Here is a 20,968-nt window from a genome sequence, read left to right as displayed (position 1 = left end):
GTGTGTGTGTGTGTGTGTGTGTGTGTGTGTGTGTGTGTGTGTGTGTGTGTGTGTGTGTTAGATGTGAGGCAAAAGGAAGGAACAGTCCACGATTGGAGAGGTGAAAAATTAATTTAAAAAGTTTGGTTGCGATGAGCAAAGGAGAATAAGAGCTGGACGAGCAGAATTTGCGATGAGCAGGGTGTGTGTGTGTGTGTGTGTGGGGGGGGGGAGTGAAATGTTCAGAGCGGAGAGAGAGATGGAAGGAACATAGGCGGGGATGATGATACAGGTAGGGAGAGGAGGAAAGACGGCGGAAACCAGGGATTTGTAGTGAGAAACCGTCAGTCACTGGGAGAAATACACTGCGGTGAGGGTGGGGTTCGTCCATTTTGAGGAAACTTACATTTCTTTAAAAAAAAGCGGGGTCGAAATTGTCAGAACACAACATATGTGTTCATATGAACACTGTGTCAAACTGAGATATGAATACAGTACGCTAACTAAATTAATCATCCTTATGGTACAATATGGTGCTATGTGCAATTATTTAGGACATGATGAAAATGAATGCATTTGCGGCAGAGACGAAGTTCTTTTCTCCCATCTCATCATGTCTGCCTCTTCTTAACACCGAGGAGGGAGGGACATGGTGGCACAGCTGTAGCAACTGCCAGACGAAGGTTTCAAATGGAGCGTTCTCAATACTGCATGAGCTACATGCACAATGTTGGCCAAGTGAATAGAATCGTTTCTTTTCCCCGACGCTGAGAGCCTGAGGAACGAGGTTTTCTTTAATTGATTCCGTTCTCTATGCCCCCGTTTCTATCCTCTGCCTCTAATAATCATGAAGTAAAAATGGAACAACCGAATAGCTAAATGACATGCTGGCAAAATGAACTGCTTGGACAAGATTATTTTTAAAAGACCTTTCGCTGCAGTCTTTAAATACACGGATCACCACCAGGAGAAGTAATAATCACAGAATTCTAAGCACTGTTGTTATCTGCTGATATATTCAAAATCCCACGTTGGAGAATTCACGGGAGGTTTGTCACATTGAACTAGATTGTCATGTAGAATATGATATCTGATCAACAACACTTGCTTTTTTTTTTTTCTCCCAAATGAAACTCATACCACAAGAAATTGTGGTAGTGTTCATCCGTCCAAACCAACATGTACAACTGGATGTCCAAAATATTCTAGAGTTTTCCCACTGGCATGGAGGCATTTTATCTCTTATCACTATGCAGTAAACAACAAGATCTACCTGCATTCAGGGCAAGCCAAAAAAGACCCGACATATTTTAGCATTCTGACCAGGTGGAGTGTGCCAGCACATGAGGCCCCTTCCAGCTACAGTCAACAGGAGATAAACTCCAGCCCTGAAGGGCCAATCAGGCTGGAGAAAAACATATGTTTATGAGACAGGGCTGTGGACAAGAATCTGGAGATACTATATGTATCGCATAAGGGTCACATTTGATATACAGATGATATATGTTATACTATTAATATTTGCATACATTAACATAAAATACCACAACGGCTACAATACTACTTATTAGGGGTGTCACAAAACCCTGATTCAAGGTCACGATTTGATTTGATTGTTGATTTAAACATATGTATTTTTTTCAGTAGCGATGGCTATGCCATTGTTCAACTATCGACTCTGTCTTGTAAAGAAAAACACTTGTTTCTCAATTAGTAACTTATTGGAATATTAAAAATTATAAATAACAAAAATATGAGAATATTTAAACACACCTAAACAGTTAAGAGCTTCAGCAAAACTACACTTTACAATAATAAACAATAAGTTACTTATTACACTACTTTTAAGTTAATCACCAAAATAAGCGCAGAAAAAAGGATGCTATTTTTGCCAGAGGGGAAAACTGGTAGTAAAAGGCAAATTACTACCTGCGGCTCCACAGCTCCAATCAGAGATCTTTTCTCCAAACAAAGAAAATAAAACCTCTAGTTGTATTTAATTTACTCTGTTTCCTGCTGCTGCTGCTGCTGCTCTGCTGTAGAGCAGATCGCAGATTGATCACGAAAAAATGCCGCCCGTGTTCTCGCGATCCGATGGCCAGCACCCGAGCGGCACGGTCCACGAGCCGGTGGTTGGGAACCTCTGCGCCAGAGGACATTCCCTTGGTGATGGTCGGGTTTATTTCAGACTTTCATCGCTGCATTTGTGGAATTACTCGCGCACTCTCCCATGAACACACAATGAACACTGGAGGAGAGGGGGACGCGTCGGTGCGGACTTTGCACACAGTTATCGGGAATATTTCTCTAATGTGCGTTCACTGTGCAACAAACTGGATGAACTTGTATTGAACTTTGTTTTGTTTTTTGGTCATATTCTAATTCTACTCAAATTTTGTTCCTGCAGCCCTAGTGCCAGGTGGGCGGCTGCAGTGTGCGTTGAGGGATGCGACGACGCCAAGTCGGTTCGGAGCCGGTCACCTCTGCGGAGGACCCTGCACCCCTCAGCAGACACTGCATTTGTTTACCGGGGGACCTTGGCCGCCCCAATATGGCGACCATGTCGGACAAAATTACCCACAAAAAAACGGGGAGAATCTAAAAACCGGTTTGTGATTTCCGAGTTCAAAATCGAAAGGTCATTTTGATTTTCGAATTGAAATCGTGACACCCCTACTACTAATACAATCTCGTGGACGGGTAGGGTTACACACAAGATGACAAACTTCCGGTATTTATTTTCCTACTGAAGCCTATTTACTTTTTAGATCGTTGCGCAATCCTAATGATGGCATCAGTCAAAGCTATTCTCTCAATGCTGGATCAATTTAAAAGATTCTGATGTCGATCACTTGGTTTCACTTAAATCATCCACAGATTTAATGTGTCTAATGTTATTTTGGAAAACAGAGCCCTGCTTACCGGGGGCGTTGAACTGGCGCACTGAGGTGGCGCGGGCCTTGTCGTGGACTCTGCTAAGGCTGCAGCCTTTGGCCACGCTCCAGGGGGCGCTGCTGGCCCGGCTGTCCCTCTCCTCGGCGGTATCGTATACCTCCACATGGGGCGGGCGCTCCGTCAGGTTCTTGCTGTAGTGGCTCAGGCCGTACTGGGCAATCTGGATGGCATAGAAGTAGCCCTGCGGACCCCACTGGGTGGACAGCGGGACCCCTGATGGAAGAGGGAAATAGTGATTAAATACCAAGAATTTAAATATGCTGTTACTGTATCGCGCAGAATCTTTCGACAATATCATTGCAGACTTGCAACACTGGAGAGAGACAGCTTGGCATCCCTTGGCAACGCTCGTTGCAAAAATCTCTGCACATGCAAAAAACAAAAAAGCCACTTTCCCCACTTTCACTTTAATCAGTCACAATTTATTTTACCTTGCTACAACGCTTTTATCCCTGCTTTGAATCAGGGATTTTGATTGAAAATGATATGGCCATGTCCCGACTAATTAATAAGAGGTTATTCAAAGTTCTCCATGGCTCATTCACACTCCTTCCTTGTAAGACAACTGCTCTCATGTGGTGTTTAAGCATGTTATTCAGAAACATGCTACTTTTTCTTTGGCCTGTGCAGGGCTTGACGGTGTGAGCGTTTCAATTGCATTTGAGACCAAAATTGGGTACGAACTATAAAATGAATTTAGGAGCATGTGTGCAACTAAAAAGTATTACAAAATTATGTCCAAGGAGCCTCTATATGTTTTTTTGGGTTTTTTTTTTTTTTAAATAAAAGGTTGATAGCAACTAGGGATCCTATATTTATCGGCTGATGAATATCCCCCTGAAAGGCCACGGTAAAACCCGCTTGTTGCACTTGAAGCTGCTGCATTGTATCCACAGCTCATTCACAACATGTCGTAAGGAAGCAGCAACATAGTACGGGTACTGTAGAGAGAAGTCACGTGGTAACCAGTAGCAGCAGTAATTAGCTGCTGCTATAGGTCATCCCTAATGTGTCTGCGCAATATTGGGGTGGTCAAGATCTGCTATACAATATGTATTAAGAGATGCTGATTTCTCTACAAAATCGACTGTTACTCGTTTAATTATAAACAGAGTTTCAAGAAATTTGGTTTGTTAGAAACGTGATAAATTCAACATGATACTGGCTGCTTCTGGCCACAAGTTCCTCTGGGACACACAGGGTCCGATCTATGAATAGGGAACATCAAGTATCAATAATTTAGAATTTCACCTTTTGTGAGTTTCTTGAAAAATGTAGATTTCTATATCTATTATATTGTTATAAAGCCGCCTGTTTGCTTGTTATGGTATTAATAATTAAAAAACAAAACACTGTTTTTGTTATATCCTTTGTGTCTTAAACGGACTGAGCAGACTTTTTTTTTTTAGAACTACTTTATAAAAGAGGTGTTCATACTGATTACACAGTTTAAAGCAGTTCAAAGTATAAATTATATATCACATAATTATTAAATACAGTTTAATGCAGAAATAATTGAAAACCTAGTGTACTTTTTGTCTTCAAATTAAATCATTCTGCTTGTAAATGTCTCCCTCCTCGTATCCTTTATTAAGGAAAAATACATTATTTTATACATTTTCATTGCGCCCCTCAATTTTTTTTATACATTTTTTCAACTAAGGAACATATGAACTCCTTGGGAAAGGAGCAAAAATCAAGCCCTGTTGTGTATTATGCAGAGCTACACACAGTGATAAGGAGAGAGACAGAGAAATAAATATCCACCAAGGAGGGATCCACAATGGGTTGAAACAAACTGGTAATAAGGGTGAAATTTAAGCAAAGGCAGGGAAAGGCATTATCAAAACGGCTGCCGTCAAATCAATTACAGCAAGAAGAGGAAAAAAGGATGATGCGAATAAAGAGAAATAGAGTTGCCTGTTGGATGCCTACGATGCTGAGAGAAGGAACTCAACTAATCCATTTCCAATGGCACTGGCGGAAAGTCATTCAGGCGAACAGAAATCGCATGAGAAATACTCGGAATATACTTATGGAGCCTGTGACAGAGACGGCACAATACGGTGTAGCCATGAAAACCACATTATTGGCTGCAGTTAAACAACGGTGGTTCTGGGAAGAGGAAATTATAGTATTCAGTCTGGCCATCAAACCACAGAGGAAAAAACTTTTTTTTAATCATCACAAGAATGAAACTAGCGTAGATGAGCAAATTCTTTTGAATGTGATGTGAAAGACCAACAGGTCGTACTTGTAGACTTTACATGATATGAAATATAGATTCAATAAGAATTTATATTGATGTGTTGGAAAATCATATGAGAATATTATTCCTGGGTCTCCCTGCTGATTCGTCGTTTACATAAAGCATAGCTGGAGACATTTAGAAGCTATCAAATAGAAATGTGCGCTGTAGGAGGTACACTGATGAGGCTCCGTTCCGACTTAAATTTGTTTATAATTTGTGATCCTTTAAATGTCATTTATGAAATAAACAGGAGTCAGCAAAGTGTTTCCCATGCTGATGAATGGGTCTGGTATGGATGTGTACTCCACAGACATCTTGTTCAGCCCATTAACTCTATGTGTATGCATTAAAAAGGAAGCTCTAGACAAGCATACCCCATTGGGTTAAAATATGATAGCATTTGGAAACAAGAGACAGAAATGGCTACCATTTACAAGTGTGGGTATAGCAGCACTGTACAATTGATGCTATTTAATGGTCTCCAAATAAACGCTAAATCACTTGATTCGCGTTTCTACGTTTAGCAATAGTTACTCAGTGGCCTCGCTTGCCGGCTAACACCCAAGTGGCGCTGCTCAGGCATTTTTAATGCCTTTGGTGTAGTTGCCACCTCATTATAGACATGTTAATCACACTGATGGGACAAGGCATTAGCTGTACCAGTGTTGTACCGCTAATCGCAATGAAAAATTTAAGTCTATCTAAAATGCAAAAATCATCACGCGCGCCACCCACAAATCCCTTGGAGTATTAATCTATGTACTCAATATCTGAGGAGTGTCACACACACACACACACACACACACACACACACACACACACACACACACACACACACACACACACACACACACACACACACACACACACACACACACACACACAGAGTTTGATTTTACTATACTTTGTATCTCAATTAATGTTTCCATGACTATGAGTAGCCTCCAGCTAGACACTGTACTGCAACTGAAGTTGCAGTCGAAACTTCAAGACATCCACTGAAAATGGGTTTCAACACCACTGCAATTTCTGGCCTAGCAGCTCTGGTATTTAATCCATACAGAATATGCTACTCAGCCGATTCATCCCGCACTCTAGAATCTTTGGCTAATCAGACCCCGAAGGAAGCTCACAGGAGTGAATCGCCGCCCAACACTGCTGTGCTGTTAACTTTACGTTCTCCTCTCATGTCCCCCAGTGGCCTCATTTCCAACCACTGCTCGGCCCACTTTCTCCAGCCTTCCGGATGAAGTTAGCAGGTGCAGTGTTTGGCTGCAGGGGGCTTTAACTAGGGCTGTTCTGGCACTACACACTCGAGTGGATTTGGAAGCCATGCCCAGATTTGAGAGTAAGACCTAAATGAAGTTGTATGAGACAGCGTCTGGCCTAATTCCTTCAAAGCCAACCTATTCCCTATGCCCCTTCTCTGACTAGACACAACAATATATCATACTTGGACCATAGATTTTGAAAAAGAGAGCGAGAGATAGGCGTAGCAAGAGATAATATGTATGGAAGCTGTGTATGCCCTTCTTTATGCACTCACAAGGTATTAGCACACATGCAGATCGTGATGTGTATATCGGCACATGAGACTGCATATATATGAGCTCAACCTATTCTGGGGTTTTGCTCCTATGGGGCAATATAACTAACTAACAACTAACCCAAAAACAGAGGAGAGAGAAAGGAGGTGGTCTTGGTTAAAGAAAGTGTGAGCTTCCTCTAATGAAGTTCCCCTGGTGGAGAGGGTGTTATTACCTTCAAATTTTCCTCTCCCGCAAATTATCTGGTGCAACAAGAATCCTTTCTTTCCTCCAAAGATGAAATTGTTTGCCTTTCAGCGGATGAAGCAAGCTCATTTGCGACCAGACAAGGCAGACATCTTAATCAGAGTGGCTCCAAGAAGGTGCACCATAGTGAAAACTATCCAGGTTCAAAATGAACATCGGATCTGTCCATGCTCTAGGTTAAAACTCCTTCATCGAGGCAGCATTGGAATAGGACCGTTTACCTTTTTCCACTGCTCTTGATGAATGTCAAATTCTGGTGATTGGCCCCAGAGACCATTTAAGCAGGAGAGATGATTAGGAACCAAGTGATGATTGGTGGTTTCTATGTTAAATTTGCATGCGCCAAGGGCCATTTTGAGAAACTTATCTGTGGGTAGTGGTCCCAAGTACCTTGTTTGAGCCCTGCAGTAGTTCTCACTGTGGCAGGCTAATTAATAGAGTGCTATTTCAACCTGTACAAATCCACTATGTTTAAATGGTGTGTGTGTGTGTGTGTGTGTGTGTGTGTGTGTGTGTGTGTGTGTGTGTGTGTGTGTGTGTGTGTGTGTGTGTGTGTGTGTGTGTGCGTGTGTGTGTGCATACGGTGCTAAATAGCAAGTCATTTTAGGGTTAATTAATAGAGCGTAGAAATGAGAGAGAGAGAGAGAGAGAGAGAGAGAGCACTGGCTCCTGACTGAACAGCTCAAAAGGGACCGATGGATTTGGCTCAATTCCTGCCTGACCCATTTTCCACCCTGACAATAAACAGCCTTCCTCACCTGTGGCGGGGAACACAGTCTGCGTGAACGCAGCGGAAGTTGCCACCCAGCAGGATCTTTATGCAGCTCAGAAGACTGCAGAATCCAGGGCATCACAAGAATGAAAGGAGTGAATTATTTTAAAGAAAACACCCCCCACCCAAAAGGTCAGTCGAATACAGTATGGCTGCCCAAGTTGCCGTCGTAACCTTTGAAGCAGAGCACAACAGGATGGTTGACGGACAGCCACTCTGAAGCTCTGGTGCGTGCTATGCGAGCTGCATTCTTGGTCTGTGGCAAGGGGATTATACACAGTGTCTTGACTCTGCTTGTGAAAAGAAGTCTAAAAATGTATAATTGATCTTAATTTTAAAAAGTACAGAGCAAACCTTCCCCAGTAACAACAATCAAAATATGGGAAAGACATGAAAATGAGTTTCAAATCAATTCAAAAGGCCCTCTGAGCAGTTGGTGGATAAAGGTTACTCCTCCATTTCAATTATCCAGCAGCAGGCAGTCCATTTTCCTAAGAGCATTTGCTATTACATTTTGAAAAATTGGTACATTTTGTGCGTGTTGAGGCCTCACTGGATCTCTGATGGTTTTCCATTCGGTGACTTATCTTTGCCATCTTTTTCAGTAGCCCCAAGCAAAAGCTTTTGTTCATCTGAAGAATAATTGTGTTCACTAATAGCGAAGTACAACAATAATATGCCCTTTAAGTGCAAAAATAAATGAAACATTTCTTCTCCCATAGATCCCATCCATGCCACTTCAGAGACTTTGTCCATTAAATATTGTGATTGCAGGACAGAGGAATCCCAGACACTGTGGAGAAGCTGAGATTCAGGCCAACAAAAGGCGTAGAAAGAAGGGAGCATCCAGAAACTACCTGACCCGGGGATAACAGTATGTTTACATGCTCTGTTGAATCTAAAATAATCACAAGCAAGCTTTCAATGTCCCAGTATGGTAAGAACCACCATTACTATTTATTCTAACAAGATGATAATAAATACATATTGGAGCTTGTGAGGAGTGGGGATGACTTCTATTGATGACAATGGCATTCGGATGGAGAAGATGTGAGGTGTGGCAGGAGAGCTTACTGATGGTTGGCATCAGTGTGAATTGAAATACTGGTACACTGGGTTTTAGGAGGAAAAGTGAATTTGCTTGACACAATTCAAGTATGACTGTGTGCTCAACCAAAGTTGGTTACGACTGGGCCACAGCACGAGTAACAAAATCTGTAATGGCACTTAAATGGATTTTGTCTGCCTTGTTTATCAAACCTTAAATTACTTTGAAATGTGCTAAATAACAAACTCAATGTTGCCCAATGTTAGCCAAATTGATTTTAGTTAACTGTTAATTGCACTCCTGTTAGAAGGCAAACATAATTTTATCAAAGGGGAGCAGGTGGACTGCAGTAAAAACACAAACAGAAATGAAAAAAAACGACAATGTCTAAGTCTTAAGGCCATAGCTTGTACCACGAGGTTAAGACTATATAGTACTAGATGGTTCAATCCATTAAAATGTCTGGACTCCAGGGATCCTTTTTCTCCTCCTACATAGAGAACTTGGCTTGCGGACAAGGCATGACGAATGAATTGCTCATTTCATTGGGTTTTTCGACTAACTTGGGATTGAGATTGGGACATAACATTACGACTAACGTTGGGAAGCTAACCAATTCTGATTAGGGCAAATGCATTAAATGGAGTGTGCATGTTTGCCTGAAAACTCTGTTGTACATGGAACAACTTTATTGATATGGACATGTAATGTAATCGAAGTCAAAGGGCGAATCCCACCTCGAGCAGTTCCTTGGGGTGCTGCCGTGGTACCTACAACATTGTCTCACATGGTAGAGGAGTCTGACAAACCCGAACCTGAAAGGTAGTCAAACTTTCACTTGCATTGCTCTGAGTCATGTCAAAAAGATGTGGCTGCCTCCCGTTATACCACAGCACCCTGCTCCTTCCAAATTATGCTCAGCTAAGTAAAAAGCGAAATAAAAAATTCAGTCTGAAAACAATAGTGGTGTTCCAGTATCCGCCAATAGTCTAACAAATGACTAACTCTGTATTTAATCAATGTATGAACTCACTGACTAACCATTTTTGTAGAATAAACGTAATTACCATGTAGAATAGGATTTCTTCAGAAAATGTATTTCATTAGTAGATTGACAGTGTTCGATCTCCTTTGATTATTGTGACAATAAATGACTCCTTATTGCCTAGACCTGTGTGAAAGCACAAACCTTCTCAAGGGAAGACCTCTCTGTACCAACTTCGATGAAATGGTTATGCTTTGTTAAAGCATAAGCATACTTAGGGACGGTGGTCAGAGCTTGGGATACATAGGTCTGGAATTCTAATGTGGCTTTAAAGAGATTAGGTGGGGGCATGTCTATTACTAGTCCATCAGGCTGTGTAATCTCCACAATCAATTCCATTTTCATTTACTTAATGCAAACTCATTTACGCACATTATTCACAGGTACGACAGGTGGATTACTTCAGGCTTTATTCCGGATTCTGTCTGGCCAGAGTTAAATGTCTAAAGAACTGCGTCTCTGCATTAAACAAGTAGTCGTTTGGACACGAAAAACAGCCCTCCACACCCACACCCACACCCACACACACTTTAATGTGCATGAAGAGAGAGAGGGAACAGTGGACACAGACTAGACACCCACTTAGCCTCTAGTTATAAGGACAGACATAGAGGTGAGTAAAAGGACAAAGTCAGATTGCAATGAATGTTAAGTAGCAGTTACGGCTCTCCAGACCAGGATGGTAACTCTCTTTATTGTGGGCTCCAGGCTGTTTTGCAGAGCCAATCATCAAATTGGATGGGCAATGTCAATTCTATTTGTGCATTAGTTTTAAATTCATTTCTTAAAAAAAAAAAAAAAAATGCTTAAGTTCCCAAATATACTTTTGACTACGGCTGTCCCCTGAAAGCCGAATCATTAGTCATAAACCCGTCAGTCAAAACAGATAGAAGCTTACAAAAATGCACAGAGATAACATTTCAGTGAGGTATTATAAATAAGGGGAATCATAAATATATTTTTACATGTGTGAATCGTCCGCGTGCGGACACGGACGCAGCTCTCTGTCTGGCTCGATCCTCCAAATAAAACAACTAAAAATTGTGTGTTTTTAGTTGTTTTATTTGGAGGAATAGGGACGGGGCACAGCTTGTAGGGATGGGTATGTTTAAGATTTGAACGGTACTACTACTCTTACCGACAGTACTCTTCTAGGTTCTTTTTATTTTTAAAGTCTCCTTGTGCGTGTGTGATATCCAGGCAGAGGGAGCTGGCCGCGCCCCCTTGTGCATAATCTCCATTCCGGTGACGGAGCGAGAGTGATATCTCCTCTGACAATAGCGAAAATGCTTTTAAACAAATATCTCAATGTTATTGCAAGTTTGAAAGAGGTTATATAGCCTAAATAAATATAATATCTATTTTCTTAATTTCTCCAATACTGTTAACAGTACCTGTAATGTGGGAGCGATTATCGATACTCTTTAATCATTTAGCCCCGGGACCCGTTTAATACCGGGCCGGCCGGTATTCAACGCGTTCCTACGTGCCCCCCCGCCCCCTGCTGTTAAGTCGAATATTCGCATTGAACAGCCAATTCGATTCCACTGACCAAGTCTGAGACAGCCCTACTCTAGACATATGTAAATTCTATTCAGCAAGTGGTCCATTTCATAATACAAAATTAGAAACATTTAATTTATTTCTCTTGGATTTCTTTCAGCGAAGAACCAGATATTTTCATTGGATTTTGTTTTCATCTGTTTGTATTTGAATGTATCTCAGAATTGAGATGCAATGACACTTGGTGTTAGATTACACAGCAGTTGGTTGAGCACACAGCTGGTGACAACGACAACTATGCAGAAGGTCAGAGCGGTCAAAGCGGCTTCAAATAATCATATTCCTACTGCGGAGCTTCAAGATAATGTGCTTTGGCACTTTGAAAAATTATATACCGTAATATTCCCTTTGATGTGCCTCGCTGAATACATTCAGCTCATATCTTAATATTTAACCCATACTTTCAAAACAATGAACTATAAGAAGCATGTGCAATGTGGGCGGTCTAGTTTGTGAGTCCTTTTTCGACTCCTGTGAATATCAAAGTGTTTATTTAAGGTCTTAGACTGAAGTGTGCATATGTGCAGTTAGTGCATTCACACTGTAGCCACGCCAACTTATAAAGGCACAAGCTCTCTCTACAATTTTAACCAAAATAATTTTAACAAACTGCTGCATTCAATTTGCACTCTGCTCCATAGATAAAATAATAGTTGGCACATGAGCGTACAAGTACAGTAGCATATTTTTGTTCCGCGGAGATAAAATGGTCCAGATTATCTTCTGACAATATATATATATATATATATATATACATTTTTTTTTTTTTATGACATTACAAAGCAATTACCGTGACCAGCGAAACAACTCCTACCTTCCACTCCGCTGATGCACTTGACGCGGTCGCGCACCTCAACGTTGTAGCCCTCAAATGACATGAAGACTCCATCGGGGTGGTAGGGCTCTCGCTGGGTGTAGACTTTGGAGTAGCTGTGCTGGAACTCAAAGCGGTCGTAACCATCGTATTGCACCAGCTTGCCGTACACCTCAAAGTACTTCTCCACCCAGCTGAAGGGCAGGTAGACGTCACCACCCTCTCGCCTTCCTTTGATAGTTACGTCGTCATTGATCAAGCAGTCGATCTCCTCATACTTGCTCCCCCCGGCGATGGGGGGCGGCTCCGGGGGCTGCGGAGGCTGCTGCTGGCTGCTAATGCTTGTGTCCCCAGCCTTGGCGCTAGGTGCGACCGCGGGGGCGCGGGGCAGGAAGCGCAGGGGCGCATCACTGGAGCAGCGGTTCCACAGCAGCACGGTAATGAGGGTGAAGAGGGCGCAGATGACGATGAGGGTCTTGTAATTGACCCGGGCGGCCAAGCAGCGCATTGTCAATGCTCGCCTGTGGGGTAGAAATGACATTAAAGAGGGTGTGTTACTGGGGTGCTTGATAGACAGTTTGTGACATGCACCCGAGACTAAAATATTGAATATGCCCTTAATGGAAACAGAATGATTAAATAACTAACCATTGGAAAAATAACACCTAGACATGTAGGTGTTGTGTCTGACAGTGAAATTCATTGGAAGTCATTTAACATCAAAATTAAATAGCGGTACCATTAGTCAAAGAACCAACCTGACATGATAGCAATTATTGTTTGTATTTATTCTATAATCACATTAAAAGTATTTTGATCTGCCAGGCACTGCTGACTCACTGTCACTGAATAGAAAGAATGGCAAACAGAAAGAGACAAAATAAAATGCAATTATGATCTTTTACTGTTTATCGCACTTTGTATATCGTTGATTGATGAATAAAAACTCTTCATGGCATTAATTTTGAAAGCATCCTCACTTTACAGCATTTTTTTAAGTGCATAAAACTGTATAGTTATAATGCCTGCTCATTTACACAAACAGCTTCCTCCCACAAACATGCATGCATGGTAAAGAGGTTTAGTTGTTTTTTGACTAAATGTTAGAATGGGCCATACTTAAGATCCAAGCGACAGTGAATGTGGTCTGATTGTTGGAGCTGGACGTGGCAGTTCCAGTATCATTTCAGAAACAAAAAAATAAAAAATATGACGCACTTAGAGATCAAAGAGAATGGTACTAGTAACAAAAACCATCCATTTAGCAGCAAATCTGTGGCCAGACACCTTGTTAGGGGAGGTCAGGGGAGAACGGCCAGATTTCAAGCTGCCAAAATAGCACAAATAACAGCCGTTTACAATAGTGGTGCAGGATGCCCTCTTTGATTGCACACCAAATTGAACCTTGGGCATTGGAACCAGCACACGCGCGCACGCACTCACTCACTCCCCCGAATGCCATCCTGGTTACATCTCTCTCCTTTTCTCCCTCATTTATTGCCATAGCCAAGTCTGGTTCCATTGTCATCTAAGACCATGAAGATGTGGCACATCATTACCAATAGTGGATAACTCAAGGTTGAGAATTGCTGTCAAGTATGTATGGATCCATTCCACCGAGGTCAAGATTGCAGGCTTGTGGTGGTGTAATGTTTTCCCATATCTACTGAAATCCCCTTGAATACCTCAACTTAACTAAGCATTGCTGCTAACAATGCTTGGCCACAGTCCATCTACGCACCATGTCCCAAAGCATCATCTCAAGCATGTTCCACTAACTGTGCCATTCAGCCTACTCCAATGCCCTGCACCATCTACGGCTCTCAACCCAGTGCAGCGTCTTTGGGATCAGGGGGAACAAGAGGCTCACTTCAGTACATGTGTAGAGGAAGAATTAGAGAGAAAGTATGAAACTGCTCAAACTATTGCAGAAGATATCTATTGAAACTCATTGTATCGATTGACATTGTCAAATTCCCTGTGAATTTGGATGGAGACATGACTGGAATCTGACGATTTCACAAAATGATTGTGGTCTGCTAAAAGTAATTGCACTTCAGCGATTATTTAATAATGAATTCATTATTATGCTCTAATGAGGAAAAAAAATAAAAAATCTGCCACATGGCGAGCACAGAAGTTACTGGAGAAAGTGAGTGTAATGTATATTTACTTTTACCAAGGTAAGGAGCATGTATAGTTAAATGTTCTACAAAATGTCCATACTGCTTTCCATATTAGAGTCAGGTTAGAATAGCCCAAGAGATAGTTTGTACCTGCCCTGTTTCCCCTAGTACTTCAGCGGGTCCAGCCAGAAATCAATAGGCAAACCCGGGGCCTTCTCATCCCTCACACTAATTACAGCTTACTGCGAGAAGAGTTTGCAAATCCAGCGATGGGAGTGAGCTGCTCCCATGAAAATAGAAGATGGACGGAAAAATCATTAATTCTCAAGTTCATCTGAATGTCAGAGCTTAAGCCAGACACTTCTAAAGGTCAATATGATTAAAGTGCCCTAATAGGGCAGACAATAGGGGGAATCTGCCATAGTAACAAAGTCAAACTACAATGATTGTAGCGCCATGATGAAAACGTTTACCTCCAGCATGTGCTGTCTAGAAAAAGGCGGGTGCAGTAGCACTCCCTTGATTTCTCTCTAGGAATATAATGGCAGTGCCCATGGGTTGATGAGATAAGATCAAATGATGGATCCATGCAAAGATTGACAACAAAATTGTGGTGTTAAGCATTTAGTTAAGTCTCTGTAGCTGGCGTGATGATTAAGATGTGCAAGTCTTGTTTAGTGCCAAGACCATGGTCATCCATTTCAAAATCCATACTTTCAAGTCCTGAAACAAAAAGAGACAATTTGTTCTTTCTCCATATGGCATGTTTCTTCTTCTTGTGTAAAATATTGCCACATATAAAAAGGTATCATTGATATTTGGAGCGGGAAGATGAAACATCAGGCCGGCCCCAACAATGCTGAGGAGTAGGAAAGGACTGGGAACCGCACCCTGTGAGATAAGCAGGGCTTGGCTTGTCAGGTCACGGACTATAAATAATTGGCTCTTTTTATGGTGGTTTGCTGCCAACCTTGAGCTCAGGCTTAAAGAAGAATGGACACGGGCTTGGACTATGCAACTGGGGGGGATGATCTAAAGCAAGTTAAATAAAATCAAAATGTGAGGGACAAAAAAAAAAAAAAAAAGCCTCTAGCTCATTACTTTTGCATATCGTCTTATATAACCATTGTGAATCAGGAAATCTTAGGAAAGGAAACCCACATTCTTAATATTTTGTGTATCCATATTCTAATCCCTTCTTTATCCGTTCATGGTGTATGTGAATAACATTTTTCCGTGTACAGAGCCACATTATAGGAGGAAAAAAAAAAAAAGTTTTATCAAGCGGACTAGACAGTAGCTATGTTGTCTATGGCGTCTCTTTTGAACCAAATCCACTTATGTTCATGCGATATGGATGGGCCTCCGTGTAATCCATGGGTGATCAGATCAACTCTCAAAGTGTTGCACGAATGTAATCCCTCTGGTAATAACTATGAGTTGCAGTCACGGTTTAAAAAGAAAAGTACACCGAAATAACAGCACTAAAAATAAACAGATCCGCCTGGACGTGATGACACAATCCTGTTGGACGGTAAAGTCCATCCACGCTTGACAGATTTAAGGAAAATAAATAAATAAATAAATAGCTTTTTTTAGCTTAAATACTCCCAATGTCCTGTTCCAGGACATTCAAAAGGAGTTCAAATAAATGATTTTGACAACAACACAATACCTTTTTTATGATAACAATTGTTAAGCTTGGCCAGAATGATTAAATATGGCCTTCAGTGTCTTCTCCCTGCCCCAGTGCTTAAAACATTCTCACTTGGCCCCTGCTTTAGCCCACCAAAGGAGAATTTCTTAGTTATCCTTGGCCTCCACCCTGTCCCTGGCACCCAAGCCCTTGGGAGCACAGGGGCCATGTTGTTCTACTGAGCAGGGATAACTCTGGGGGGTGGGGGTAATTTGAGAAGGCAAGCTCTGGTACTAAAGAGCAGGGAGTGTGTGAAAAGCCTGTTGTCAGGTGTTGTGGGCCTCGAGGCTGGATGCTTCCTGTACGTTCTCCATATGTATATTGGATCCAAATCACTTGCTCATTATGTTTCCCTTCCATCTTTGTTTGAGTACATACCTATGTCACTTTTCCAAGTTCCTATGAAGCAGTCCACCAGGGGCCACTTCCTCAGCAAGTCTATTTTCATTGATAAGATATTTATACATTAACACGTCACATGCCAAATCAAAGGTTGGAAATCATATCAGCAGATTAAAAAGGAAGAATAAAATGCAGCGAAAACTGTGGTACAAAACAACAACAGAGAACCAACAGGCCTGCCCAGACGCCGTGGGTTGTATGTATTCAATGCATGCCAAGTGCAGAGATGGGTTGAAAATACACTTTTTGAAGGCAACACTTCATGGAGCAGGAGCATCGATCCAAGGCCCGGGGAAGTGTAAACATAGAGAGCAAGGGTCATAAGGTGGGAGGTCTCAGAGGTGCGATCATTCATAGCTTCTCTGCTCTTCGTGGAGAGTGAACCATGGGTTGGATTCACATGACAGCCGCTGGCTCGTGCCGCTAAGTACGGGCAGCAGCTGTGATAGATTGTTAACATACCAGGAATCTTTGGATGCAATGACATCTGCTTCATGAAATACACTGACAGATTCCCTTGCTGGCTCAGGAGTATTTAATTTATCTTGGATAAGCTTTTCAAAAGATACCAGCTGGGGAATTTATTTGAAAATAAATAAAGAAATAAATAAATGCAGTTCTGGATGAATACCCCCGCCTCAAAACAACAAAAAACTATTGACTGTGACTGTACAGATGCCAGCAGGCATTTCATACTTGAACCATTTTGCTAACTTAACAGTTTAGAGACTCTTAACAAAGCATTTTGCATTTTACAATTTGAGAGTAAATTAATGCATGAAGACCAAACCTGGAGGCCCAATAAATGCATGAGGGATGCTACCAAAATAGGTAGTAAGTAGTAAGATTTGTATGAAGCCATTTGGATATTAAATATTTCTAGCGTTTTGGATTTGATTGTGACTGAGTTTGCGTTCTAATGTAATTCAAAATTCAAAAGTACAACAATAGAGCCATAATTTCATGTGAAATAACAAAAACATATAGGGAAGGACCTTACTCTCACAGTGACCTTTTGGCTACATTCACACTGCAGGTGAAAGTGGCCCAAATCAGATTTTTTTTGCTCATGTGACATGTGAACGGCACAAATCACATGGAATCTGACCTGGCCGTCCCCCACTGCTAAGCAGCGTATACAGCACGGGGAGGGAAAATAAATAATAGATAAATAGACCAAACAGACGAGGGGGCACACACGCTTGCCACGTTTTATGAATAGCATTGGATTTAAAATAGTGCACACACACACACACACACACACACACACACACACACACACACACACACACACACACACACACACACACACACACACACACACAGACAGACAGACACAGACACAGACACAGACACAGACACAGACACACAAAGCAGAATTAAAATAATAAATATATTAACAACCTAGAGAAGAAAAGGGTAGGTATGTTGTGCATTTCTGGTTGCTGCTCCGTGCACTGGCATCTCTCTGTCTCTTCTTCTCGAACCCCCACCCCCACCACACTCTGGATCTGTTCTCATTGGCTTTAGCTTGTTGCATCACTCCCAAATCTTGCCTGACACGGCAAGATAATAAACCTGCTTGATATCTCGCCGGTGTCTGCGAGCCATTGGGGGGCAGTCGGACTGCATTGTGAGCAGTTCACACCAAACGCTCGTCGATCACGAGCGCTATGATTTTCCTCCGATCTGGGGCTTTATTCAGCGATCTCCAAAAACCTTTCAGCGAGTGGAAAATCAGGCCAGAATCATGTAGTCTGAACTTGGCATTAGTCAAACTAGCTGCAAATTTCTCGCCTGGTTGTCGCCACAGAGTAAATCTGTCACTACACTAGATGCCGATCTTACTGTAGCATGTGGCATAGGGATGGGTGGTCTTTAATTCTACTGCTGTCCTCTGGAGTTAAAACCACAAGCAGCTATCTTTGCGATAACGGCCCAGCTTTAGTGACATGCCCATAGGGGGCTGTTGAGGCAGTATCCCGCTTGCATACGGCGCCGGTGTTCTGGCCCTAACAAAAGTCTTGACATTTTCACTGTTCTCCTTCGCTGGTGAAGACAGGTGGGGGTTACAGGCTGCCTGTAAATTATGAGCTCAGTCTGGAGCCATGAGCCTGAGTAGTTCCTGTAGAGGGGGAGAAAGATATGTGCGTGTCTTTGTGTACGTATACAACATCTACGTTTTGCACTTTTAGTTAAGTATGTGCATATGTGAGGAAATTAAGGAAACAACTGATTCAGATGTTCGTGTCTTCATAGAACTTAATTTCAACAACTATGTGTAAAATGCAATGGAATTCGGACACCTATAAAATTTGTCTCTCCTCCATGTTGCACAGACACTTCCTGTCTGCTTCTGTATCTATTGGCCCAGTGTGGATTTCATCACAGCAAGGTGTGCTGCCCAAAAGTCTGAGCCGAGACTTCTAGATCTGCATACATCAGGGCTGACATAATTTCGTATTTTGAGGTCTAGATACGCAATTTCAATATTTTAGGTTGGACAAAAGCAAAAATCTGGAAAAATGCCAAGTGTGGAGTAAAATTGTGGAAGATTATTTTGTACTTACTTGACTTATAAACTTGAAACTCAGAGGACAAACCCACACGTGTGCCATGATCCGCAGCCGTAAATCACTTTTCATTTATGAGTGCATCATCATCATTTATGAGTGCATCTACTTGCACACAAGTAGATGTTTGCTTGTAATGCTTTCACATTTATGTCACCCCCCCCCCTGTTTTTTTTTTGTTTTTTTTTAATTACAGGTGGCTTTGTTCCGCAGCTTGAGCGGCAAAAATAATTCCAGTGGTAAATTCATGTGAGGAGGCCACTGGTAGGTATTGATGATTGAACAGGAAGAGTTTCTACTTCAGTTTCTAAAACTCAGCAAATAAGACTACATGATACACTTTTCCTATTCATGTTGGAACAAAGCGGACAAATGGACTGTGTAAAGGTGCCCCTATGGCTGCCTCTACTACCATGTTAATTGATTTCACTAGACTATAGAATACAAAACTGCACAGGATTCCATGTACAACACTGTGTATAGTAGACAGACCAGTCGGTCTTGTACAATTGCACAATATCAGGTAAGAGGTTTGAATTTTTGCAGACAATCAACTAAAACAAGTTCAACACACTTGGCACGCCTTGACTGACTATATCTTGGACAACGTTGTTGCACCCATGGTACGTTATTGGGAAAAAAAAAAAAGCAGAAGAAAAGGTTTTTTTGGTTTCAAGTGACTAAATATTATCAGCAGTAAGTAGGACAATTATAATAGTGTCATCTATACAGCAAGTTCCCTCAATTGCTTGTTTTAAGAGCATTGTTTTTTTCCAGTGTGTCCAGTGTGTAACCCTGGCAGTAGTCTGCAATCTATGTTGGTTTACTAGAAAAATATGCATAGCTGTATAGCCTTGCTTCACTCACAAATATAGTTTAAAAAATAGGCATAGACCCAAATACACAGTCAGTTCCAGCTCATTGAAGCACAAGCATGCATATAATGTTGGGTCGAGGATTTGCTTTCCGGTGGGAAAATAAAAACACTTAAGCCTACTTGTGTGGTGGTGTAATTCACACCCTAGTCCATTTTTTGGTCATCATTATTTTCCAATATGTAGAAAACATTTTGCACCTGCTGTTAATGACTCTGCTCCACCTTAGCTCTCCCAGTCCCAATTATCTGTAGCTGCTACTGATTCTACTCTGAGACTGAGACAACGTTTTAACTTTCATGTGTGGTATCAAATAGATTGCAATTGTAAATGTTAATAAGCTCAAGTATTTCCCCAAACAAAAGTAAAATTGACAAGTTTCTCCAGTGACAACAGATCCGCTTAATAACACTGACTTCGCTGCCACGAACAGCGAACAGGATGTCAGTAACACAAGCTGCAGAAGAAGTGTACCCGAGTGTGGTTCTTGAAAAGGGGAGCCCTGGGTGAATAAGATGATACTTCAACCACACTTTAATAATAAGGAACACATATACACTGCTGGAATTTGAAAGGCTTTTCGGGACACTGTAACTTCTTAAGCTATTAGTAAAAGACGATGTATTCTCTGTGATTGAACAAACGCAGAGTCAAATGCTAATTAGTATTACAGTGTTGCTTATTTAGCAGAAAACCCTATTTCGAAAGATAATGATTTTAAAATGTTGCTGTACATTCTTGTGAAGCTGAACCAAGCATTCATGGTGATTGTCTTGGTTTCCAAAAATCTTTTGCGGAGGCGGGCTCAATTGGCATCACTTGCCATGGTGCTGAGACAAATGATATGACGCAGTTAAAGTGCTTTTAGCGAGGCTGAGCAAAGCAAAACCTCACATTATGCTTCACAGTGCAGCAATTAGTGTCATGAATGCAATGAATCCACCTGTAGCCTTGCAGCACCAGAGACCAGAATCTAATTTCTGTCTCAGGTTCTGGATCTATGGAGTTCTCTCTGTGTTTTTGTATTGGTTTCCCCATGGGGACCGCTGTTTTTCCAACCTACAAAAACATGCAAG

General features: G+C 41.6%; 1 protein-coding gene across 1 annotated transcript in view; it reads right to left on the bottom strand.

Annotated features, from left to right (window-relative positions):
• glceb (glucuronic acid epimerase b) overlaps positions 1-20,968 on the bottom strand; it is a 58,437-nt gene that overhangs the window by 6,228 nt on the left and 31,241 nt on the right. The window contains exons 3-4 of the mRNA XM_079998116.1: positions 12,221-12,741; positions 2,902-3,147 (exon numbers count right to left, since the gene is read on the bottom strand). Of these exons, the coding sequence (XP_079854242.1) occupies positions 2,902-3,147; positions 12,221-12,728 (754 nt within the window). The 5' untranslated portion in view covers positions 12,729-12,741. The remainder of the gene's footprint in view (positions 1-2,901; positions 3,148-12,220; positions 12,742-20,968) is intronic.

Source organism: Zeus faber, assembly GCF_960531495.2.
Source record: "Zeus faber genome assembly, chromosome: 3".
In the NCBI taxonomy this organism is placed as follows: domain Eukaryota; kingdom Metazoa; phylum Chordata; class Actinopteri; order Zeiformes; family Zeidae; genus Zeus; species Zeus faber.
Note: the sequence above shows the minus strand (reverse complement) of the source record. Positions and strands in the feature narration are given on the sequence as shown.